Here is a 26006-nt window from a genome sequence, read left to right on the forward strand (position 1 = left end):
TGCTGGCACTTCCAGCCTGCCTTGTTGGAAGGTAGAGAAATGCAGATTCTGACAGCATAAGGCAGGTCAGTGCCAACTGAGTGGGAAGGGCAAGAGGACGTGGGGACACTGACATTTGGGCTAACCCTGGTACCACTGACATCCGCTACTCATTATTTAACTTCTCTGGACCTTATCGTTGATTCTTCAAGGTGTGATGGCTGGTGGGAAAACAAAACAAAACAAAACAAAAGTTTTATTATGCTTGAGTTAATGGGACAAACTAGCATATCCCCGGCTGTCATTATTCCTGAGTCCGCAAGTTCTCATCATCATTACATTCCTCTACCACTTATTCTGGCTTCCCCTCCCCCTCGGTCATCTGTTGAGTGTGTTGCTTACCTAGCACAGACACTGAGACCCTCCTTGAGATGCTGAACCATGACTGCCATTCCCTGATCAGAATGTGGTTACTTTGGCCACCTACTTATGCTTGTTAGCAGTCATGAGAGCATCATTTCTTGACTCCCTGGTGGATCCCTTGACATACAAATATACGCCTCCCTGCTCCCCATGTGCAGTAGCGACTCTAGCTCCTCGGTGATAATCAGAGTTATCACCCTTACGGGTATAGTGGCTCCTTTGCCTGCTAGATTACTGGCATGGGAATCCAAAAATAACTGGATGATGGCAGGTATAACATTATATTTAGTAGAATTTTAATGGTCCCTGGTAGAGGTTGCCTTCCTAAACTCACTCCACCATAGACACCAGGATCTCCACTTCCCCAGACACTGTGGGGAGTTATGGGAATGGAAAACATAAATTCCCAGTGGATAATCAGGAGCTCTGGTGAGAAGGTGGCTTCTAGTATCATTCAGAGAGAACTCTCACCCTTGGCTCCTGGACTTATGTAGTTTATCTCTTAGGGACGTGGAACCATATAATGGCTGTTCATTTAAAGTAAATATCTAGTCTTGAAAAACAGCACCCACCATCGCTTGGTTTTATCCCAAGCTGTGTGTTTCAGAGTCCGTTCTAATGTTCCCCTATTCTGACAGCTTCTGCATGTTTTGTGTATAGTAGGGGCAGGGACCCCCAAGGTCATGTGACCTGAACAGTGAGGCTAATTGTATTGTAGTCTGACTTTCCTTTGGAGAAGAAAAAGGCACCCCACTTCAGTACTCTTGCCTGGAAAATCCCATAGACTGAGAAACCTGGGTAGGCTTATAGTCCATGGGGTCGCAAAGAGTGGGACACGACCGAGCAGCTTCACTTCACTTCACTTCACTGACTTTACTACAGTCTTTTCATACCCTGTGCTCCATGCACAGCTGTGGTTGAAAGTCAGGCCATTGTTCACTTATAGGTCTAGCATTTTTAAACTTTATACTGCGGTGTGACCACATGCTAAAAAATAACAGAAATTGCAGATGAACTACTTGATGTGCTAGGCTTAGTTGCTCAGTCATGTCCAACTCTTTGCAACACCATGGACTGTAACCCTCCAGGCTCCCCTGTCCATGGGGCTTCTCCAGGCAAGAATACTGGAGTGGGTTGCCATGCCTGCCTCTAGGGGATCTTCCTAACCCAGGGATCAAACTCAGGTCTCCCACAATGCAGGCAGATTCTTTACCATCTGAGCCACCAGGGAAGCCCAAGAATACTGTATTTGGTAGCCTATCCCTGCTCCAAACTACTTGATACATTTTCATAAAGTAAACACACCCAAATACAACTAAGATTTTTCACAGAGATTCCATAATGATTTGTTAGTTTCACAAACAGGTAATTTTTGAGCCCCTTTATTGCCTGGATTTGAAAGAGTTCTTAGGCCTCTTCATGCCCAGAAATGCAGCACTGTATGAGTATAAGCCTGATATAACCCAGCCATAAATTTGTCCTGTCTGCTAATGTAGGATTTATGAGTTCCAGTGGATTTATCAATTCTGTTCTCTTCTTTGTATTATAGTGGAATTCAACATGTACATATTTGATACATACATATATAAAAAAAATTTCCTTTTTGTCATTTTCTGTGAGGCTCATCTCACTTTCACAGCTCCACCAGCTCAAAGGATGAGGGAACATATGCTTCTCCATATGCCCAGTGCAGACTCCTCAATGCATTTATTACTCGGAGCTCAGTGACTGAGGAATGTTTGTAATCTTTTATTTTTTTCTTATAGTGAGTCACTCTACTGTACATTTCAAAATCTGTGATAAGTGGAAAGATCCAAGAACTGAGGTACATTTCAACAAACAGCTTCCCGTCTGGTAAACGAGAGGTTTTATTTATAACCAGGTATTCGGATACTGCTGTATGAAATGACATTCAAATTATCTTGCCTTATTCCGTGTCTGAAAGGCCTGAGCAAAAACATAACCCTTCCTCCAGTTCATTCTCCATACTGCAGCCAGGTCAGGAATCCCGTCTGCCTTAAAACGCTTTAACAGGTCCAAAGTCTCCACCTTGGCTCCTCCATGATCTGGCCCCTATCTCCTTCTTCAAACTGTCTCTCAATATCCCCTTCCTTTTCTAAACTCCATCGGATTGGATATTCCAGTTCATTAAATGTATCCTTCAAGTCAGCACTCAGCTCAAGCGAAACAGATAGGTAGGAAATGTTCAAAAACTAAGTCAATATTAATATGCAACTTACAATTAGCTTTTTTTCATCTACCAAGCAAGTTGCCTGAAGTCAGCACTTGGGGTTTAGGATGGAAACAGGGACAGCCATTGGGAGGATATGCTTCAATATTTCATTCCAAGGGGCTCACCAAGTGGATTCTTCCTTTGGTACCACATTTGGAATGACTGCAAGAACCAGACCAACCTGAGAACACCCAAAGGAATTCAGAGCTGCTAAACTGACAGATGTGCTTCCTCTGGTCTGAGAGCCAAATAACTCCCTGCTTTTCTCTTTATCACCCATCTAGGGCACAGGTTTTCCTAGATAACACTGCCTCACCAGTTACTGGGGAGTTTCTCTGGTTTGAATTAATGTTATCAGAGGCTCATATGGAAAGCCTGAGCTGGTCCAAAGCTCAGGTGATTTTGTGCATCATAAGGTTGTGAGATGTTCCAAATGCCCAGCCGAGTCAAGGGGGAGATGTTTTGAAATTTCATTTTATGTCTTTAAATGCTCTCACTTTTGTTTAAACTAGCATTCTGGCAATGCATCCTCTTTTTTTTTTTTTTTTTTAAGAGTTTGTCTATTTATGAGCAGATGAGTCAATCAGCTAACATTTACAGAGCCCTTAAACATGCTTACTTCTTTGGTAGGAGCTTTGGGGTATAAACTAAGTGTGCCCATGAGGCTTGAATCTGAGTAGAGAGATAAAGCCTTTATTAATGAAATAATAAACTGCTAAAATCTGTATACCCTGCTACCCGTGCTCCAAAAAGCACTGCCTTCCACAGTGGTTCTCAAACCCTGGTGTGCATCAGCATCTCCTGGAGAGGGCTTCTTAAAGTACAGATTTCTGGGGCCCATTCCCAGAATTACTCTTGGGATAAGACCTGGGAAATTGCATTTTTCACAAGTTCCCAGGTGATGCTGATGTTGTTGGTCCAGGGCCCAGGCTTTGGAAAACTTTGGTCTAGACCATGTGGATGGTTTTCATCTTGAAATGATGCCACAAATCATCTCTCAGCGATTTCCTTTGTTCTGCTTTCTTCCACCTAAAGCACACATATGGTTCTCTCAGTCACACCTTGACATTGCTCCTTCCTTCCCGCTGCCACCCTCCTTATTCCCGCCATCCTTATGGCCACAGTCAGACTGAGTTTGGTCATTTCCTGCACTTTGTTGTTGTTTTTGATGTTGTTCAGTTGATAAGTCGTGTCCGACTCTTTTGCGACCCCACGGACTGTAGCCCACCAGCCTCCTCCGTCCATGGGATTTCCCAGGCAAGAATACTGGAGTGGGTAAGCCGATCTGAGATGCTGTGACCTTTAGCCAATCTAAACCTTGAGACTTTAAAAGGAAAAAGGGAATAATGTTATCAGGTTTTAGTTTCTACCTTATTTCCTTATCTCCAGATTCATTGGTAAACTAATGTGGTGATCTGGGGGACCTGATTTTAATTTTCTATTCACCACAGATGATAGTTTCCCAACTAATTTACATTGGAATTACTTCTCTTTGATAAATTGATTACTCAGGGGACATTCCCTGGTGGTCCAGTGGTTACGACTTCACCTTCCTGTGCAGGAGTTGCAGGTTTGATCCCTGGTGGAGGAGCTAAGATCCCGCATGCCTTACTGCCACAACACTAAAACATAAAACAGAAGCAACACTGTAATAAATTCAATAAAGACTTTAATAATGGTCCACATCAGAAAAAAAATCTTAAAAAAAAAGACCAACTGATTACCCAAGTAGGTAGCAGTGTGACTCTTAAGAGTTGTTCTGGAGTTGAGCTGTAGGAGTTGCTTGTATATTTTTGAGATTAGTTGTTTGTCAGTTGCTTCATTTGCTATTATTCTCTCCCATTCTGAAGGCTGCCTTTTCACCTTGCTAATAGTTTCCTTTGATGTGCAGAAGCTTTTAAGTTTAAATAGGTCCCATTTATTTTTGCTTTTATTTCCAATATTCTGGGAGGTGGGTCATAGAGAATCCTGCTGTGATGTATGTCGGAGAGTGTTTTGCCTATATTCTCCTCTAGGAGTTTTATAGTTTCTGGTCTCACGTTGAGATCTTTAATCCATTTTGAGTTTATTTTTGTGTATGGTGTTAGAAAGTGTTCTAGTTTCATTCTTGTAAGTGGTTGACCAGATTTCCCAGCACCACTTGTTAAAGAGATTGTCTTTAATCCATTGTATATTCTTGCCTTCTTTGTCAAAGATAAGGTGTCCATATGTGTGTGGATTTATCTCTGGGCTTTCTATTTTGTTCCATTGATCTATATTTCTGTCTTTGTGCCAGTACTATACTGCCTTGATAACTGTGGCTTTGTAGTAGAGCCTGAAGTCAGGTAGGTTGATTTCCTCCAGTTCCATTCTTCTTTCTCAAGATCGCTTTGGCTATTCGAGGTTTTTTGTATTTCCATACAAATTGGGAAATTATTTGTTCTAGCTCTGTGAAGAATACTGTTGGTAGCTTGATAGGGATTGCATTGAATCTATAGATTGCTTTGGGTAGTATACTCATTTTCACTATATTGATTCTTCCAATCCATGAACATGGTATATTTCTCCATCTATTAGTGTCCTCTTTGATTTCTTTCACCAGTGTTTTATAGTTTTCTACATATAGGTCTTTAGTTTCTTTAGGTAGATATATTCCTAAGTATTTTATTCTTTCCGTTGCAATGGTGAATGGAATTGTTTCCTTAATTTCTCTTTCTGTTTTCTCATTATTAGTGTATAGGAATGCAAGGGATTTCTGTGTGTTGATTTTATATCCTGCAACTTTACTATAGTCATTGATTAGTTCTAGTAATTTTCTGGTGGAGTCTTTAGGGTTTTCTATGTAGAGGATCATGTCATCTGCAAATAGTGAGAGTTTTACTTCTTCTTTTCCAATTTGGATTCCTTTTATTTCTTTTTCTGCTCTGATTGCTGTGGCCAAGACTTCCAAAACTATGTTGAATAGTAATGGTGAAAGTGGGCACCCAAAAATATACAAGCAACTCCTACAGCTCAACTCCAGAAAAATAAATGACCCAATCAAAAAATGGGCCAAAGAACTAAATAGACATTCTCCAAAGAAGACATACAGATGGCTAACAAACACATGAAAAGATGCTCAACATCACTCATTATCAGAGAAATGCAAATCAAAACCACTATGAGATACCATTTCACACCAGTCAGAATGGCTGCGATCCAAAAGTCTACAAGTAATAAATGCTGGAGAGGGTGCGGAGAAAAAGGAACCCTTTTACACTGTTGGTGGGAATGCAAACTAGTACAGCCACTATGGAGAACAGTGTGGAGATTCCTTAAAAAACTGGAAATAGAACTGCCTTATGATCCAGCAATCCCACTGCTGGGCATACACACTGAGGAAACCAGAAGGGAAAGAGACACGTGTACCCCAGTGTTCATCGCAGCACTGTTTATAATAGCCAGGACATGGAAGCAACCTAGATGTCCATCAGCAGATGAATGGATAAGAAAGCTGTGGTACATATACACAATGGAGTACTACTCAGCCATTAAAAAGAACACATTTGAATCAGTTCTAATGAGGTGGATGAAACTGGAGCCTATTATACAGAGTGAAGTAAGCCAGAAAGAAAAATACCAATACGGTATACTAATGCATATATATGGAATTTAGAAAGATGGTAACAATAACCCTGTGTACGAGACAGCAAAAGAGACACTGATGTATAGAATAGTCTTATGGACTCTGTGGGAGAGGGAGAGGGTGAGAAGATTTGGGAGAATGGCATTGAAACATGTGTAATATCATGTATGAAACGAGTTGCCAGTCCAGGTTCTATGCACGATACTGGATGCTTGGGGCTGGTGCACTGGGACGACCCAGAGGGATGGTGTGGGGAGCGAGGAGGGAGGAGGGTTCAGGATGGGGAACACATGTATACTTGTGGTGGATTTGTTTTGATATTTGGCAAAACTAATACAGTGTTTCAGGTTTAAAAATAAAATAAAATTAAACACACACACACACACACACACACACACACAAAAGAGTTGTTCTGATAATTGCCTGTTGACTTATGGCCTTACATATTAAAAAATTAGATTATGGTTGTTCTCTGACAGAAGCTTTGAATTCCTTTCATTTTATCAACAATCATTGTACATGGCAAATTAGCAGCTAAAACATACTGTAACATCTTTCTGTGAATAATGAAAGAAGTTCATAACACATAGTAGGCACTCATGTATTTGTCAAATGAACAAATAAATGCATTCAAAAATGCATAAATCATTTTTATTTTGCTCCATGAAACTAAAACATAGTTCTGTGAAATGTAGGCATGGTTATTTTGTATCAGTTTTAAAATTGGCAGGCTACCAAATGTTAATTTGCTTTTAGCTAGTAGAGATTAAATGTAATTCCTTCCCTGAGCAACCCTGAAGTAAGCAAGCATGAAAGCATTTTCACAGTAATCTGGGAGGAATTGACATTTAAAGGAGTTAGCATTACATCTGTACTTTAAAGCTATTAATTTCATAGATAAATTAACTTCATTACTCCATCTTTATCTTGCGTTTTGAAAGGACTCCATCAGCTGGACGACTGACAGCCGAGGGTCAACTGAAACTGCTCTTATCCCAGCCAGGTTGTAATTGGAACCTGCTTCTGGAAACCCTACTGCATCACGATGGTCTTTTACTAAGAATCTTGCTAAAGAGCTCAAGTGAGTATTTGTAGTTTTGAGAATGTCCTGAAAAAAACTCAGTCATTGTTCAAGTTGAATGGAATGTTTTTTCCTACTTGAATGTTGGTAGGGCAGTGATACCAACTGTGTTATACCAATAGGCAGTGGGGTTAGCAGCAGCAAAAATATTGAATCACTTTATAAACCTATCGGAAAGGTTTTCTTTCAGGGATAGTCTGAATGAGGGAAAACAATATTTTTATATGATACTGTTCTATCATAACTGTCATAATATAAGAGATGTGTCAATATTTGGGGTTTGAAATGCCTAAGAACATATTATGGGAACGCAGTTATATGTTCAAAACAGAAGTCTCAGTTGGACCTGAGAGAGAGAGATTACGATTGTTTTTGACCCACATTAAGCACTTCAGTGGATCATGAAAAATGCTTATGTAACTTATGAACAAGCAAGTGTGGCTTGCCTCCGTGTCCACTGGGGCATGGAGAAGTAGTCGTGAGAAAATTATGAATGGAAATTGAGGAGTAATGGAAGCCCATACTTCTCTTAATTAGACTTTCTTTTCTCCCCTGTAAGCACTATTTTAGAAGATGGTAAGCAATGTTATGCCAATCTAACATTATGTCCTGCTGTTCTCCTGCTACATCTATAAAGAGTTTTCTAACTGTCTTTACATCCCTATGCATTTCTTCTGCTATATACTACACACATAGCCAGATTCATTTTATCAGTCATTAGGTTCAGTATAGTCTTCCCTATTCAAAATATTTTTTTTCTCTCGTCCGCTATCACTTACAGGAACAAATCCCTAAGCTTTGGCTGTTCAAGTATGACCCCAGACTAGTTTTGTAACCCATTTCCCCACTGTTCCCTTGTGTGTGCACGAGCACACACACTCACACACATTCCAGCCATTGTCCACAGAAGCCCATGTACATGCTGCTTCTAGGCTTCCCTGGTGGTTCTGGTACGGAATCTGCCTGCCATGCAAGAGAACACCTGCAATGCAGGAAATGCAGGTTGGATCCCTGGTTCTGGAAGGTCCCCTGGAGAAGGAAATGGCAACTCACTCCAGTATTCTTGCCTGGAGAATCCCATGGACAGAGGAGCCTGGAGGGCTACAGTTCATGGGGTTGCAAGAGTCAGACACGACTTCGTGACTAAATCACCACCGCCACCACGTGTTCCTTCCACACCTTGCTCACCCATTTTTCCAACTTGAGAGACCCACCTAGCCTCCACCAGTGGACGAGGGCCTGCTAAGCTCTAGATCTCTGAACACCGTCTCACACTGATCTCTCCCTGCCTTGAACTTCACAGTGCCTGTTATGGCGGCTACTGCTCGTCACTTAGTCTGCCTTATATTGTTACTATATTTGTATGTTAACAAGGCAAAAGCTACCAGGCCCTACCGGCCTGTTGTATACAAAACAAGGTTCACAGCATCCCCTTCCAGATTGTTCCAGTCATTTCTGGAATATTTGCTTTCTCAGATCTGCCCACAACCAGTTCCCCATAGTTTTCTCTTCTGCTCGCCTTGAGGTTTGTTTCCCAAAAACCACATAGGGGAGGTGTCCTACTGCTGAGCCCTCTGCTTCTCTCCTGGCGCTCCCAAATCCAGAAATCTTGTGGTGCCAAAGGGCACTGTGAGTCCTCCAGCCTCACCATGTTCCAAGCAGAGGTTTGGAGATTACCTCTCCTCCAACCCTGAATCGGACTTTATTCTCTGAGCCCCCGAGCCTTAAATCTCACAAAGTTCAACTGAAAGCAGGATCTTCAGCTTCATTATCTTGAACTCCACTCTCTTAAAGGCAAAACAGGTGCTAGGGGAATTAATTGGTCAAATAGCCAACATATATTGTTCACTTGTTAACTCTTAGGCACTCTGCAAGGCACCTCACATTTACTATCTAATTTGACTCTTAAAACCTATAAAGTAAGTATAATTATTTTCATCATGTTAAAAATAGCATTAGAGTTGAAGATACTGTTATTTGCCAAGAGACACATGTAGCTGAGAAATGGTGGGTAACCTGGAATTCTGAACCCAACCTGGCACGTTCTTTCCCCTACAATTCTATACAAATATTCTTGCAGATTAAGTCCTAGAGTGGGCCACGGGTATCTGGAAGAACTGTAATCTCTCCAGTCTCCGGTTGAATCAATCCAGACACCCCAATGCACATGCATGTAACTGCTCTTGCCAGCCAGGTAGTCAGTGGTGATCACAGATTTTTATTTTTATATTTTCCTCAAGATAGCATGGTGCTTTTTACAGAAAAAGTGCAGTGATTGCTCAGCGATTAGTTGGGATATAAAATATGGAGTTTCACTTAAACTTTATAATCTGAACTTTCAGGTAAGGTGACTACTCAACATGGATAGTATCTGACATGGCTGGAGAGTTACTCTAATGTTAATATGATCATTAAAGCTCATGAACATGGTCCTAGAAGAGAAATAGTCTCCTTTTAATAGAGTTATATAGTTCAGCCTAGAAAAGCAATTGTGATAAAACACTGGGCTATTCTAATGTAGCCACTAAGTATAGGGATAGTGATTGTGGTTAAATGAATAACCAGGTTTTCTTGCAAAAGAATTCTACATTTATATTACATCACTTTTTGTATATATAACATGATGTTGTTTTTGAGGGACTTAAAAGTTATCAATGGTACCATACTGTAGCTCCCTCAGTTCTGGTTCTTATGGAGTACAGAAGTGCATTTACCCAGCCTGCTAAAATATCTTACCAGTTTTTGTAAAGGTTGTTATGTTTGATCTTAGCTGCTTTGGTATTGTCTTGTATTAATTTTGTTAGCTACTTCATTAGCGTAAGGATGAAGTGACAGAATTTACTGATCAATTGATTGACTGACTTATTAAACTCCATTAGAAACCTTGTCACTTTAAGTTAGAAACAATATGCTCAGGGAATCTTATTAACTAGACTAAGGTCAAAATTATTATGCACCTAAAAATACATATGTAATATTTTTTCAGAGATTTTCTCTTCATTCAATACCATTTGGTATATTAGAAGTTTGATCATATCTTTAGGAAAGCAAAATTTTAGAGTGAAATGTTCTGATTAGGTGTTTCAAGCAACATAACTATTGGCCTGTTTATGGGAGACTTTTCTTTATGAATAGTCTCTTTTTAGTCTAATAGATAAAATTTAACTTTTGTTAAATTGGCTCAGGAATAAGAATGGAGATTATAAATACACATTTTTATTGAATGTATTTTAAAAACAAAGTCCTCTTCACCCAATAAGCAATTATTAAATTCTGTTAGGTAAAGTTCTTTTTTTGGATAGACAACCATATATTATAAACATTAAAATATAAGGGGTTTGTGTCTGTAGCTTTAGGTCTTGCTCTCTGAAAATGAGCAAGTGGTGGATGTGGCAGGTGATGGAAGTAAAGTCCGATGCTGTAAATAACAATATTGCCTAGGAACCTGGAATGTGAGGTCCATGAATCAAGGTAAATTAGAAGTGGTCAAACAGGAGATGGCAAGAGTGAACATCGACATTCTAGGAATCAGTGAACTACAATGGACTGGAATGGGCAAATTTAATTCAGATGACCATTGTATCTTCTACTGTGTGCAAGAATCCCTTAGAAGAAATGGAATAGCCCTCACAGTCAACAAAAGAGTCCAAAACACAGTACTTGGGGACAATACCGAAAATGACAGAATGATCTCTGTTCGTTTCTAACTCAAACCATTCATATGACAGTAATTCAAGTCTATGCCCAAACCAGTAATGCTGAAAAGCTGAAGTTGAACAGTTCTATGAAGACCTATAAGACCTTCTAGAACTAACACCCAAAAAAGATGTCTTTGTAATCAGAGGTGACCTGAATGCAAAAGTAGGAAATCAAGAGATACCTAGGTAACAGGAGAGTTTGGCCTTGGAGTACAAAATGAGGCAGGGCAAAGGCTCACAGTTTTGCCAAGACAGCACACTGATCATACCAAACACCCTCTTCCAACAACACAGGAGAAGACTCTACACATGGACATCACCAGATGGTCGATACCGAAATCATATTGATTATATTATTTGCAGCCAAAGATGGAGAAGCTCTATACAGTCAACAAAAACATGACCAGGAGCTCACTGTGGCTCAGATCATGAACTCCTTATGGCAAAATTGAGACTGAAATTGAAGAAAGTAGGGAAAACCACTACACAATTCAGGTATGACCCAAATCAAAACCCTTATGATTATATAGTGGAAATGACAAATAGATTCAAGGGATTAGATCTGATAGACAGAGTGCCTGAAGAACAATGGACCGAGGTTCATAACATTGTACAGGAAGCAGTGATCAAAACCATCAACCAGAAGAAGAAATGCAAAAAGGCAAAATGGTTGTCTGATGAAGCCTTACAAATAGCTGAGAAAAGAAGAGAAGCGAAAGGTAAAGGAGAAAAGGAAAGATATAAGCATCTGAATACAGAGTTCCAAAGAATAGCAAGGAGAAATAAGAAAACCTTCCTAACTGATCAGTGCAAAGAAATAGAGGAAAATAATAGAATGGGAAAGACTAGAGATCTCTTGAAGATATTTAGAGATACCAAGCAAACATTTCATGCAAAGATGGGCACAATAAAGGACAGAAATGCTGTGGACCTAACAAAAGGAGAAAATATTAAGAAAAGGTGGCAAGAATACACAGAAGAACTATACAAAAAAGATCTTCATGACCCAGATAACCACGATGGTGTGATCACTCACTAGAGCCAGACATGCTGGAATGCTAAGTAAAGTGGGCCTTAGGAAGCATCACTGTGAACAAAGCTAGTGGAGGTGATGGAATTCCAGCTGAGCTATTTCAGATCCTAAAAGATGATGCTGTGAAAGTGCTGCACTCAATATGCCAGCAAATTTGGAAAACTCAGCAGTGGTCACAGGACTGGAAAGGTCAGTTTTCATTCCAATCCCAAAGAAAGACAATGCCAAAAATGTTCAAACTACCGCACAATTGCACTCATCTCACACGCTAGTAAAGTAATGCTCAAAATTCTCCAAGCTAGGCTTCAACAGTATATGAACTAAGAACTTTCAGCTGATCAAGCTGGATTTAGAAGAGGCAGAGGAACCAGAAATCAAATTGCCAACATCTACTGGATCATAGAAAAAAGCAAGAGAGTTCCAGAAAAACATCTACTTTGGCTTTTTTGACTATGCTAAAGCCTTTTTCTGTGTGGATCACAACAAACTGTGGAAAATTCCTTCAAGATATGAAAATAGTAGGCCTCCTGACCTTCCTTCTGAGAAATCTATATGCAGGTCAAGAGGCAACAGTTAGAATCGGACATGGAACTACAGACTGGTTCCAAATTGGGAAAGGAGTACATCAGGCTGTATATTGTCACCCTGCTTGTTTAACTTATATGCAGAGTACAGCATCTGAAAGGCCTGGCTGGATGAAAAACAAGCTGGAATCAAGATTCCAAAGAGAAATATCAATAACCTCATATATGCAGATGACACCACCCTAATGGAAGAAAGTGAAGAGGGACTAAAAAGCCTCTTGATGAATGTGAAAGAAGAGTGTGAAACAGTTGATTTAAAATTCAACATTCAGAAAGCTAAAATCATGGCATCTGTCCCATCACTCCATGGCAAATTGATGGGAAAACAATGGAAGCAGTGACATACTTTATTTTCTTGGGTTCCAAAATCACTGCAGATGGTAGCTGCAGCCATGAAACTTAAAGATGCTTGCTCCTTAGAAGATAAGCTATGACCTACCTAGACAGCATATTAAAAAGCAGAGTCATTACTTTGCAACAAAGGTCTGTATAGTCAAAGCTATGGTTTTTCCAGTAGTTACGTATGGATGTGAGAGTTGGACTATAAAGAGGGCTGAGCACCGAAGAATTGATGCTTTTGTACTGTGGTGTTAGAGAAGACTCTTGAGAGTCCCTTGGACAGCAAGGAGATCAAACCAGTCCATCCTAAAGGAAATCAGTTTTGAATATTCATTGGGAAGACTGATGCTGAAGCTGAAAGTCCAATACTTTGGCCACCTGTTGGGAAGAGCTGACTTGTTGAAAAGGTCCTGATACTGGGAAAGATTGAAGGCAGGAGGAGAAGGGGATGACAGTGGAAGAGATGGTTGAATGGCATCGCCAACTCTATGGACTTGAGTTTGAGCAAGCCCTGGGAGTTGGTGATGGACAGGGGAGCGTGGCATGCTCCAGTCAATGGGGTCACAAAGAGTCAAACATGGCGGAACCACTGAACTGAACTATGAAAATGATTTACCAGAATTTCTATTTATTTTAAGAAGAATCCGCAGAGTATATACATAAATAACTTTTTTGTAATATGAGATACAACTCACTGAGTGTCATAAAATAGCAAAATTTAATAAATAAATGTATAGTAAACTTTTAATTTATAATATGTGCTTCATAGGCTGCAAGCTTCTAGAAAGTTTGGCTAAGGTTCAGTGGACTTGAGAAGGTAATGTTTGTTGGTTTTATTTTTAAGATGGGGTATTCTAAATTTGAAGGAAGAAACCTCAGATTTTAAATTTATAAGACATTATTTTGGATTACTGATGTTAAAAACCCAAGGCAGTTGTTTTGGCATTACCTCACTGAGGCCACATAGCCTTAACCAGTGTCTGACTTGTGACATCAAAGGAACAAATTTCTGGCAATTTCCCAGTTGTTAGCAGCTGGCCTTTTCCTGCTAGTGACATTTGAATGAAGTGTGACTAACCCTCTTTCCTTTGCCCATTGCCCCAAGAATGATCCTCAGTGAAATTTCTTGGCTTCTGGTGATTTTCAGTTGTAATATAACAACCACAACAAACTAGAAAATACATAATTTTTAACATGTTCCAGACACTGCCTCTAAGTACTTTAAATGTGTTCACTCACTGAATCCTCAAAACAACTCTGTGTGGCAGGTACAATTATCATCTCCATTTTATAGAGGCAGAAGGTAAGACAGAGAAATCAAGTCATTTGTCCAAGTTACACGCCTCATAATTGGCAAAGCAGGATTTAAGGCAAAGCTGGTGTTCAGAGACTGTGCCTTCACCCACCACACTGCAGAGCATTGCAGCAGAGCCACAGAAAGCTCACAAAATTACAGAGAGGCTCAATTCATGAAAGCTATCAGGAGCCTCTGTCGTGGATAATATTGGTAGTACATTCTGTACTTTTCAACCATGTAACACAGTGCCTAAGGGTAATCAAGGAACAGATCTACAGAAAATTCTATATAAATCACTGCTACCACTACAAAGGGTTGGTTAACTTAAAATGAATGAAAGTGTTGGTCGCTCAGTCATTTTCTACTCTTTGCAACTCCATGGACTGTAGTCCGTGACTACTGCCAGACTCCTCTGTCCATGGCATTATCAAGGCAGGAATACAGGATTGTGTACACAGAAGCACTATAGAAAAATGATCTTCCTGACCCAGATAACCATGATGGTATGATCACTCACCTAGAGCCAAACATCCTGGAATGTGAAGTCAAGTGATGCCTTAGGAAGCATCACTACGAACAAAGCTAGGAGAGGTGATGGAATTCCAGTTGAGCTCTTTCAAATCCTAAAAGATGATGCTGTGAAAGTGCTGCACTCAATATGCCAGCAGATTTGGAAAACTCAACAGTGGCCACAAGACTGGAAAAAGTCAGTTTTCATTCCAATCCCTAAGAAAGGCAATGCCAAAGAATGTTCAAACTACCACACAGTTGCACTCATCTCACAAGCTAGTAAAGTAATGCTCAAAATTCTCCAAGCCAGGCTTCAACAATACGTGAACCATGAATTTCCAGATATTCAAGGTGGATTTAGAAAAGGCAGAGGAACTAGAGATCCAACATCCATTGGATCATCGAAAAAGCAAGAGTTCCAGAAAAACATCTACTTCTGTTTTATTGATTACGCCAAAGCCTTTGACTGTGTGGATCACAACAAACTAGGAAAATTCTGAAAGAGATGGGAATACCAGACCTTCCTCCTGAGAAATCTGTATGCAGATCCAGAGAAACAGTTAGAACTGGACATGCAACAACAGACTAGTTCCAAATTGGGAAAGGAATACGTCAAGGCTGTATATTGTCACCCTGCTTTTTTAACTTATATGCAGAGCACATCATGCAAAATGCCAGGCTGGATGAAGCACAAGGTGGAGTCAAGATTGCCAGGAGAAATATCAATAACCTCAGACATGCAGATGACACCACCTTATGGCAGAAAGTGAAGAAGAACTAAAGAGCCTCTTGATGAAAGTGAAAGAGGAGCATGAATAAGCTGTCTTAAAACTCAGCATTCAGAACACTAAGATCATGGCCTCTGGTCCCATCACTTCATAGCAAATAGATGGGGAAAAAGTGGGAACAGTGACAGAGTTTATTTTCTTGGGCTCCAAAATCACTGCAGATGGGGACTGCCCCCATGAAATTAAAAGACTCTTGCGCCTTGGAAGAAAAGCTATGACCAACACGTAGACAGCATATTAAAAAGCAGAGACATTACTTTCCAACAAAGGTCTGTCTAGTCAAAGCTATGGTTTATCCAGTAGTCATGTATGGATGTGAGAGCTGGAGTATAAAGAAAGCTGACCACCGAAGAATTGATGCTTTTAAACTGTGGTGTTGGAGAACTCTTGAGAGTCTCTTGGATAGCAAGGAGATTAAAGCAGTGCACCCTAAAGGAAATCAGTCCTGAATATTCATTGGAAGCTGAAGCTGAAACTCCAATACTTTAGATGCTGAAGCTGAAACTCCAATACTTTGGCCACCTGATGTGAAGAACTGACTCATTGGAATAGACACTGATGCTGGGAAAGATTGATGGCAGGAGGAGAAGAGGAAGATAAAGTATGAGATGGTTGGATGGCATTACCAATTCAATGTACATGAGTTTGAGCAGGCTCCAGGAGTTGGTGATGGACAGGGAAGCTTAGCATGTTGCAGTCCATGGGTTGCAAAGAGTCAGACATGCTGAGCAACTGAACTGGGCCATTCCCTTCTCCTGGGGGTCTTCTCAACCTAGAGATCAAACCAAGGTCTCCCGCATTACAGGTGGGTTCTTTACCATCTGAGCCACCTGGGAAGCCAGATCAACTCAAATTCTCTATTTTCTTAGTCTTTTGGATAATAAGGAATATTATGGCAGAGGCTTTGTGTTTTATTGTACAGCATGTGTGTGTGTGTGTGTGTGTGTGTTTCACTTTACGTGTGACTAAAATGCCATTTTATAGCTGTCTTGGAAAGAAGTAACCAAAACTAAAATGCTCCCTCTTGGTACCCTTTGCACTCCTAACTTCAGTGTCCTTGGCTACTTTTGCTAGTGACAATGTCTGTATTCTCACTTTTTCAATATATTTTTTTTCTTTCCTTGATTTTTACCATATTCTTACTTAGAACAGTGGAGTTATATTTGCAGTTTTTGCCTTAAGTCTTTCCAACCAAGGCTCCTATCCACCAATGATGACAGACTAGCCTAGAATATCAGTGGTCTCTATAGAATTATTCAGGTCCCAGAGACAGTTGTCATCTAGGGTCTGTGCTGAGTCTGCATGAGGGTAGGGTGACTGTAGGGCATGATAACATTTATAAAGCAAGGCTTCTGAACTTTGCAGTGCGGGTAGCTGTTTAAAACTGCAGATTTTGATTTTAGGTCTTATTAGAGTGGGGGGGTACCTGAAATTCTGCTTTTCTAATAAGCTGCCAGGTAATGCTGCTCTTGATGCTGCTGGTGCCTGACCACCTTTTGAGAAGCAACGCCATCATATAAGGTTTCTATCGCTATCGTTGGCAAAAAATTTGGGTATGTGATTTATCTTTCCAATGTATTATGTTTTTAAAGAGACATAATTTACTTAAGATGATTTATAATCCATTTTATCAGAACGTTCACAGTAGTCACAAAGCTTGTTCTTATTTGAATACAGGTCTGATTATGTCACTTCTACTCTGCTAAAAACCTTCAGTGACCGCCCACTACTTATAGAGGTGTTTGTAAACAATGTTGTTGCACAGTCCTAAATTGTGTCTGACTCTTTTGCGACCCCATGGGCTGTAGCCCACAAGGCTCCTCTGTCCATAGCATTTTCCAGGCAAGAATCCTAGAATGGGTTGCCATTTCCTTTTCTAGGGGGTCTTCCCAACCTAGGGATCAAACCTGTGTCTCCTGCATCTCCTGCATTGCAGGTGGATTGTTTAACCCTGAGCCACCAGGGAAGCCCGCTTATAGAGTATAGACCCTAATCCTTTAGACACAAGCAGTGTACTTTGTGCTCTGGAGATGATTGACTTGCCCAGCATCTTGTCCTGCTCTTCACCAGTTTAACATGCATATTCTGGTCTAGGTTGCACATCTTGCTGCTGCTGCTAAGTCACTTCAGTTGTGTCCGACTCTGTGCAACCCCATAGACGGCAGCTCACCAGGCTCCCCTGTCCCTGGGATTCTCCAGGCAAGAACACTGGATTGGGTTGCCATTTCCTTCTCCAGTGAGAAGAAAGATTGAAGGCAGGAGGAGAAGGGGACGACAGAGGATGAGATGGTTGGATGGCATCACCAACTCAATGGACATGGGTTTGAGCAAGCTCCAGGAGTTGATGATGGACAGGGAGGCCTAGGGTGCTGCAGTCCATGGGGTCACAAAGAGTCAGACATGACTGAGCGATTAAACAACAACAGTCTCCATCACAGCGACCAAACTCTACCATTATAGCAGGACCATACATAAGCAAATGATGTGACTGCAGTGGAGGAAAGTTTTCCTCAACTGTTTTAGGGTCACTGGCTTGTTTGAAAATTAAACTAACAAAGAGAGAGTGACAGGAGAAAAGCACATATATTTATTTAATATAAGTTTTACATGACACAGGATCTTTCCTAAGAAAGTAAAGATCCAGAGAAACAGAAAATGTCATTAGGCTAGGTTTGGCTTAGAGGGTAAAGTGTCTGCCTGCAATGCAGGAGACCCAGGTTTGATCCCTGGGTCGGGAAGATCCTCTGAAGAAGGAAATAGCAACCCACTCCAGTACTCTTGCCTGGAAAATCCTATGGATGGAGGATCGTCGTAGGCTACAGTCCATGGGGTCACAAAGAGTCGGACACAACTGAGCGACGACACATAATGAAGAATGGATAGTCGTGGAGAAATACAATAGGTCAAGTAATGCGAGGTAACTGTAAGAAAACTGGGGAAAACTTAGCAAGGCTTATTTGCTAGGATTCTTCTCAGTGTCCTTTTGACTTCAGAGATAAGGATGCACCTGTCCCCCTCATATAGGGAGGGCAGCTACGCCAGAGACGTGAGTGTTTTATGACATGTTTCAAGGAGAAGGGCAGCGGGGAATCAGAGTGACCTTCCTGCTTCTGCTCTTTTCTTAACTCCGTTAACTTAAAATATAAAGTATATCAAAATGCCTTCTTTTGATGTAGCATTCTTGAACTCCACCACCGATACGCCATTAAATTTTTTTTATGGACACTGAAATTTGAATTTTGCCTATATTTTGTGTTACAAATCATATTCTACTTTTGATTCTTTTTCAACCATTTACAAAAGTAAAAAAACATTCTTGGCTTTGGGCCTTCCTAAAACAGGAATCAGGCTGGTCATGTCCCCTGGGCTGTAGTTGTCAAGCCTTGTTCAGGAATATTGTGCAGCACTCAGGTGCTCACATTTCTGCAAGGTGGTCATTTGGCGAGAAGACCCACATATAGACTTCAGTTCAGTCACTCAGTCGTGTCCAACTCTTGGCGACCCATGGACTACCACACACTAGGCTTCCCTGTCCATCACCAAGTCCTGGAGCTTGCTCAAACTCATGTCCATTAGTCAGTGATGCCATCCTACCATCTCATCCTCTGTCGTCCTCTTCTCCTCCCACCTTCAATCTTTCCCAGCATCAGGGTCTTTTCCAATGAATCAGGTGGGCAAGGGATTGGAGTTTCAGCTTCAGCATCAGTCCTTCCAATGAATATTCAGGACTGATTTCTTTTAGGATGGACTAGTTGGATCTCCTTGCTGTCCAAGGGACTCTCAAGAGTCTTCTCCAACACCACAGTTCAAGAGCATCAATTCTTCGGCACTCAGCTTTTTTTATAATCCAACTCTCACATCCATACATGACCACTGGAAAAACCATAGCTTTGACTAGATGGACCTTTGTTGGCAAAGTAATGACACTGCTTTTTTAATAAGTTGTTTAGGTTGGTCATAGCTTTTCTTCGAAGGAGCAAGGCTCTTTCAGTTTCATGGCTGCATTCACCATCTACAGTGATTTTGGAGTGCAAGAAAATAAAGTCTCTCATTGTTTCCTTTTTTTTCCCATCTATTTTCCATGAAGTGATGGGATCAGATGCCATGATCGTAGTTTTCTGAATGTTGAGTTTTAAGCCAACTTTTTCACGCTCCTCTTTCACTTTCATCAAGAGGCTCTTTAATTCTTCTTTGTTTTCTGCCTTAGGGTGGTGTTATCTGCGTATCTGAGGTTATTGAAATTTCTCCCAGCAATCTTGATTCTAGCTTGTGCTTCATCCAGCTCAATATTTCACATGATGTACTCTGCATTAAGTTAAATAAGCAAGGTGACAAAATGCAGCTTTGACATATTCCTTTCCCGAGTTGGAACCAGTCTGTTGTTCTATATCCAGTTCTAACTGTTGCTTCTTGACCTGCATACAGATTTCTCAGGTGGAAGGTATAGTGGTCTAGTATCCCATCTCTTGAAGAATTTTCCACAGTTTGTTGTGATCCACAAAGTGAAAGGCTTAGATATAGTCAATAAAGCCAAAGTAGATGTTTTTCTGGAACTCTCTTGCTTTTTTGATGATCCATCTGTGTTGGTAACTTGATCTCTGGTTCCTCTGCCTTTTCTAAATCCACTTTGAACATCTGGAAGTTCACAGTTCACATACTGTTGAAGCCTGGTCACCTTTTGGTGAAGGTCTTGTAAGTCTTCACAGAACCATTCAACTTCAGCTTTTCTGCATTAGTGGTTGGGGCATAGACTTGGATTAATGTTATATTGAATGGTTTGCGTTGGAAACAAACAGAGATCATTCTGTCAGTTTTGGTATTGCCCCCGAATACTTTGTTTTGGACTCTTTTGTTGACTATGAGAGCTACTCCATTTCTTTCTAAGGGATTTGTGAGCACAGTAGCAGATACAATGGTCATCTGATTTAAATTCGCCCATTCCGGTCCATTGTAGTTCACTGATTCCTAAAATGTCGATGTTCACTCTTGCCATCTCGTTTGACTACTTCCAATTTACCTTGATTCATGGACCTAACATTCCAGGTTCCTAGGCAATATTGTTCTTTACAGCATTGGACTTTACTTCCATCACCAGTCCCACACAACTGGGTGTTGTTTTTGCTTTGGCTCCGCCTCTTCATTCTTTCTGGAGTTATTTCTCCACTCTTCTCCAGTAGCATATTGGGTACCTACCAACCTGGGGAGTTCATCTTTCAGTGTCCTATCTTTTTGCCTTCTCATGCTGTTCATGGGGCTCTCAAGGCAGGAATACTGAAGTGATTTGCCCTTCCCTTCTCTAGTGGACCACGTTTTGTCGTAACTCTCCACCGTGTCCCGTCCAGCCAGCCTACACAGCATGGCTCTTAGTTTCATTGAGTTAGACAAGGCTGTGGTCCATAGACCTAGCATTGTGCTTTTTAACTCCTCTTCCATGGTCTGAGTAGACATTCCTGCTGGACAGATAGGCATGGTGTCTACCTTACAGAGGAAATTTCCCTTTGAAATATTAATACCTTTTGCTTATTGTGGACTTTGTGCTTATTCAAGAGCACAAGTGAAGCTCAAAACTCTTTTCTTCGTCCTTAAGTCTGCCAGTTGCAGAATTTGGACCAACAGTCCACCTCTGCTTAATGGTCTTTCCTTGGCACAAACTGCTTAAGTGGCAAATGCCCACCGATGAGTCAAAGTGATATGAAGTAAAAACCGAGCCATACCTTGCTTGAATGAATTGGGTATGTGTAGCTTGGAGAAGAAAAAAACTAGAGGAGTCAGGATAACTACATTCAAATATTTTAAGTCATCATGTAGAAAAAAAATGAAAAACAAAACAAAACTATGCTATTCAGTTTTGCAAGTGGACATGGTTGGGAATAAGTTAAAAGGAAATGGATTTTGCCTGTCAAGCAAAACACCGAATGGTCATCTGTAATGACAACTGAGGATGTTTACAACTCTGTGTGTCTTTTCTCTGTTCACTAAAGAGACTAGCCTAGATTTCTGTGGACCTTTCTAATAAGTGTTCTCTCTCTGTTTTTTAAATGCAAGAAGCAGTTTGGTAACTTGAGCTGTCCGAAGCAGTAGACGGCCAGCTGCCTTGAATGGTGGTGGATAGCCTACTCCTGAAAGGAGTCTAAAGGAAGCTAGGTCAGCATTGTAACCGATGCTAGAAGGCTTTTTATTCATTTACTCCACAAGTATTTATTCATTTATTGACTAAATAATGGAGCTCCGTGTAAGGTGTCTGCCAACCATATGACCTCATTATGTTTCTTAATCAGTTAGAAGTTGGCATTAATCTGTAGGGTAAAAATCAAAGTTTTAAAGACCTATCTTGGCTGTGCTTGTTAGTCTTGCCAGCGCCTACTGCTGAAGCAAAATTCCTCTTTGCTCCACAAATGATTTGTTTGAATTCAAATTAAATACAACTTTGATAACCTGCTTTGTAATTTCTTTTCCAGTTGAGAATGTTGTTATGCAGAATAGCCCTTGTCCTTTTACCTGTTCCTTTTCCATTCAAGCTGCTCACTTTGATTTGCAAACCTAAAAGGCTTGTAGTTAATGTAAAAGACTCTTTGCAAACATAATTCCTAGATTCAGTTTTATTGAATAGCACTCTTGCTAGATGCAGTACTAGAAAAGGGTTTCATGGTCAAAAATGCTTAGAAACACCACATATATACTAAAATGCCTTCTTAGAGAGTCACAGAGCTCATGAATAATTAAAGGCTATGAAAAATCCTGCAAAAAACAAAAGTGTTTACTATTGTTGAAGCCAGCACTTCCCAGAACATATGTGCTACCCATTAACATCCCACAAATGCACTTTGGAATATCCTACCTTCTAGAGAGCATAAGGAAGGACTTCAGTAGATACAGGTCAATACAGACAGAACTGTTTGAAATTGCCTGTCGACGTTTACTAATGTGTAAATAAAACAAAATAATTTTTGAACATACACAATTGCCTGTGTATGCCATGTACAGGTTATCAGATTTCAAGGAACTGGAATCAGTTGCTCAGTCATAAATCTTTATTGAATGTAGCTATTTTCTTGATTATTTTAAAAACACTTTTCTCTCCTTCATTTCATTAAGGTTCAGCCTCTTTAAGTCTTGGTTTCTTCATTTATTAAAAAGAAAATGGAGTTTTTACAAGGCTCAAAATAAATGTGAAATTGTATGTGAAACGCTTAGCATAGAGCTTGTACCATTGCAGATATTCAATAAAGACCTGCTGCCCATCTCACCACCATCATAGTCCAGAATTTAGGACTCTGGGTATTCAAAAGAGCTCGAAACCTAATGTCCGATGATTATTTAGGTTTTGAGGAAAACAGCATAGGGTAAGTTGTGACTGCTGAACTTCAATTTATATACAAGCATTTTAGAACGTAAAGCAACATAATAATAGTTCCTAGGAAAAAAACTTGGTCCAGAGGATCTCTAAAAAGAATGATATTTTTGATCTTCATATATTTAAGCTCCATTTCCTCAGATGTCTTTTTAAAGATTTCAGATTTTATCAGAATAAGTTGGGGTGAAAGTGAAAGTCGCTCAGTCATGTCCGGCTCTTTGCAACCCCATGGACTGTCCATGGAATTCTCCAAGCCAGAATACTGGAGTGGGTAACCTTTTCCTTCTCCAGGGATCTAACCCAGGTCTCCTGCATTGCAGTTGGATTCTTTACGAGCTGAGCCACAAGGGAAGCATAAGTTGGGCGGGGGGCAGTAATAAGTCATATTTATTGAAAGGTTGTGAATAATTGGCAGGTTGTGGGTCAGGCCACTCAAGATGGCTGCTCTGTTGTTCTGTGTTTGCTTCCCCTGCCCGGCCAGTGTCTGCTTCACCTAAACCCTATGCACAGGACTGACCTTCCTACTTACTTGCGCCGGGCTCCAGCTGCTGATTGTTCTTGTCTAGGGAGCGGTAAGTTTCCCTGGTAACTAATGAGCCCACCTAATGCCAGTTCCCCGACAGCGGGCAATCTCCCCTTCTCTCTGGAAGTCAAGACTGCCGCTGTGTCCCGCCCGCAGCCTGCTGCACACGGTGAGGCATACGGTGCGGTGTTCCAGGACCTTGCTCCAGACATGTAAGCTCTCCCGTCCACTAAACCAGGGTCCCCAGCCCCCAGACTGTGGGCCAGGACCAGCCTGCATACTGTTAGGAACCAGGCAGCTCTGCAGGAGGTGAGCAGTGGGAGAGTGAGTGATGCTTCTTCACCTGCCCCTCCCCATCGCTCCCATGACCACCTGAACCACCCCCCTGTCCCCAGCCCGGGAAAAATGGTCTTCCAAGAAACCAGTCCTTGGTGCCAAAAAGGTTAGGGACTGCTGCATTAAACCATTGATCTTTCTGTCTCTGACTCCTGGCTCTTTGGCCTTGAAGCTGGGCAAGTACAGGCCTTGTAGACCTGTGGGGTGCAGCCCAACACAGGTCGCAAAGAGTCGGACATGACCAAGTGACTTCACTCACTTTTTCAGTTTTATTGCTGTTAATTTTCATAGTGATCTCAGCTGCGGCGTTCAGATCTAGTGCTTCGCTGAAACAATGTTCATGTGATGCTCCACCCCCTTTTTCTCTGGTGTTAATTTATTGGCTTGGTGTCCTAGGTTTTAGGTCCTTGTTTTATACACTGCATTTTCTGTCTGTGCATTTTCTGGCTCATCCCTATGTCTAATGTGTGTCTTTCTGTCTTTTCCCTTGGTTGGGGATGCTCCTGAGTGTCTGGTTAATCCAATCCCGAGCTCATGGCACACTCTCTCCCAGCGTTACTGCCAAATCTATTTAGTGACTCAGCAAGAGCTTGTCATTAACAACAATTCTTGTGGAAAGCAAAAATTAAGCAGTCGTGGAAAGAAAAGAGCTGGGGCACCACGGATGTGTGAATCTTCGGAAGCAGTAAACACAGCCTCCTGATGGCTTGGTGGTCGAGTTCCTCTCCTGACACCACCCTTCCTCTGAAGCACGAACAAGTTCGCTTCTCGCAAGGAGTTTAAAATAATGTCTGCAGTGGAAAGGGCCCTTCAGTGTTATTGAAAAGACCACCTGTTCCCAAATCTTTTATTTGTTTATGTAATATAGAAACCGTTTGACAGATAAAGGAGAAGGCAGACGGAATTTGAAAGAGCAGCTTTATTATTGACAAAACCTGGGGTCAGAGAATACCCTTTCAAATACGTGACTTGCCAACACTACTCTACGGTTGAGCTGGTCCCTTTATCCCTCCAAAGGTCCCAGCTTTCCACTCTCCACCCCCAATGACCAACAGAGCAAAACACACAGGACTCCCTTGCTGCGGCAGAGCCTTCCCTGATGGACTTAACAGAGGGGACAGGGGTCAGAATGCACCCCCTGTAGTCAGGCAGGTTGCACAAGCCAACCCAGCCCTGCCTTGACTCCCCTATCAGGCAAGAAGACACTTGCCTATACCCTTCTACATTCTTCTGGCAACCCAGGAAATAAACTGGAGATCAACAGGAGACAAACCAAAGGTTGATAACGTGCATACATGGAGACAGGCTTCCCAGGTGGCCCAGTAGTAAAGAATCCACCTGCCAGTACAGGAGACACAGGAGACTCTGGTTCAATCCCTGGGTTGGAAAGATCCCCTGGAGAAGGAAATGGCAACCCACTCCTGTATTCTTGCCTGGAAAATTCCATAGACAGAGGAGGCAGGCTACAGTCCCATGCAGTCACAGAACGTCAGACATGACTGAGTGACTAACACACCCACACCCATCCACCCACCCGGAAAAACTGAGTAACTCGCCTAAATGACTGAAGTTAACATTAGTCGCTCAGTCGTATCCAACTCTTTGCAACCCCATGAACTGTAGCCCACCAGGCTCCTCTGTCCATGGGATTCTCCAGGCAAGAATACTGGAGTGGATTGCCATTTCCTTCTCCAGGGGATCTTCCTGACCCAGAGATACAGCCCATGTCTCCTGCGTTGCAGGCAGATTCTTTACCATTTGAGCCACCAGAGAGGTTAAATACCACCCTTAGTGGTTTAGTTGCTAAGTAATGTCCGGCTCTTGCAACCCCATGGACTGTATCCTGCTAAGCTCCTCTGTCCATGGGATTTTCCAGGCAAGAATATTGGAGTGAGTTGCCATTTCCTTCTCCAGGGGATCTTCCTGACCCAGGGATTGAACCCGGGTCTCCTGCACTGCAGGCAGATTTGATATCACCCTCAGCTAAAGATAGAAAAGGATGTTGAGGGTGGGGAGAGTCAGTTAAGGGAGGTTACCAGCAGAAACAAAGTTGATCAGGGTAAGGTCATTATCCAGGTTTAAGTCAGTGCCTTTTCCATTGATAAGAGTTTCTACAGAGTTGGTAGTTCTCCTCTTCCAGGTACAACAAGGACAACTCCCTTAACAAATGGAGATTTCCCTTACATATCGATTGTTTCTTACCTAAGGGTAACTGCTACTTGGT

General features: G+C 41.4%; 1 protein-coding gene across 10 annotated transcripts in view; it reads left to right on the forward strand.

Annotated features, from left to right (window-relative positions):
* The window catches only part of KIAA0825 (KIAA0825 ortholog), a 442771-nt gene that overhangs the window by 177156 nt on the left and 239609 nt on the right, over positions 1-26006 (forward strand). For all 10 annotated transcript variants that reach the window (XM_044948546.2, XM_044948547.2, XM_044948542.2 and 7 more), the window contains exon 14: positions 7181-7320. In XM_044948546.2, coding sequence (XP_044804481.2) covers positions 7181-7320 — 140 coding nt within the window. The remainder of the gene's footprint in view (positions 1-7180; positions 7321-26006) is intronic.

The sequence above is a fragment of the Bubalus bubalis genome, chromosome 9 (genome assembly GCF_019923935.1).
Source record: "Bubalus bubalis isolate 160015118507 breed Murrah chromosome 9, NDDB_SH_1, whole genome shotgun sequence".
NCBI classification, from domain to species: Eukaryota; Metazoa; Chordata; class Mammalia; order Artiodactyla; family Bovidae; genus Bubalus; species Bubalus bubalis.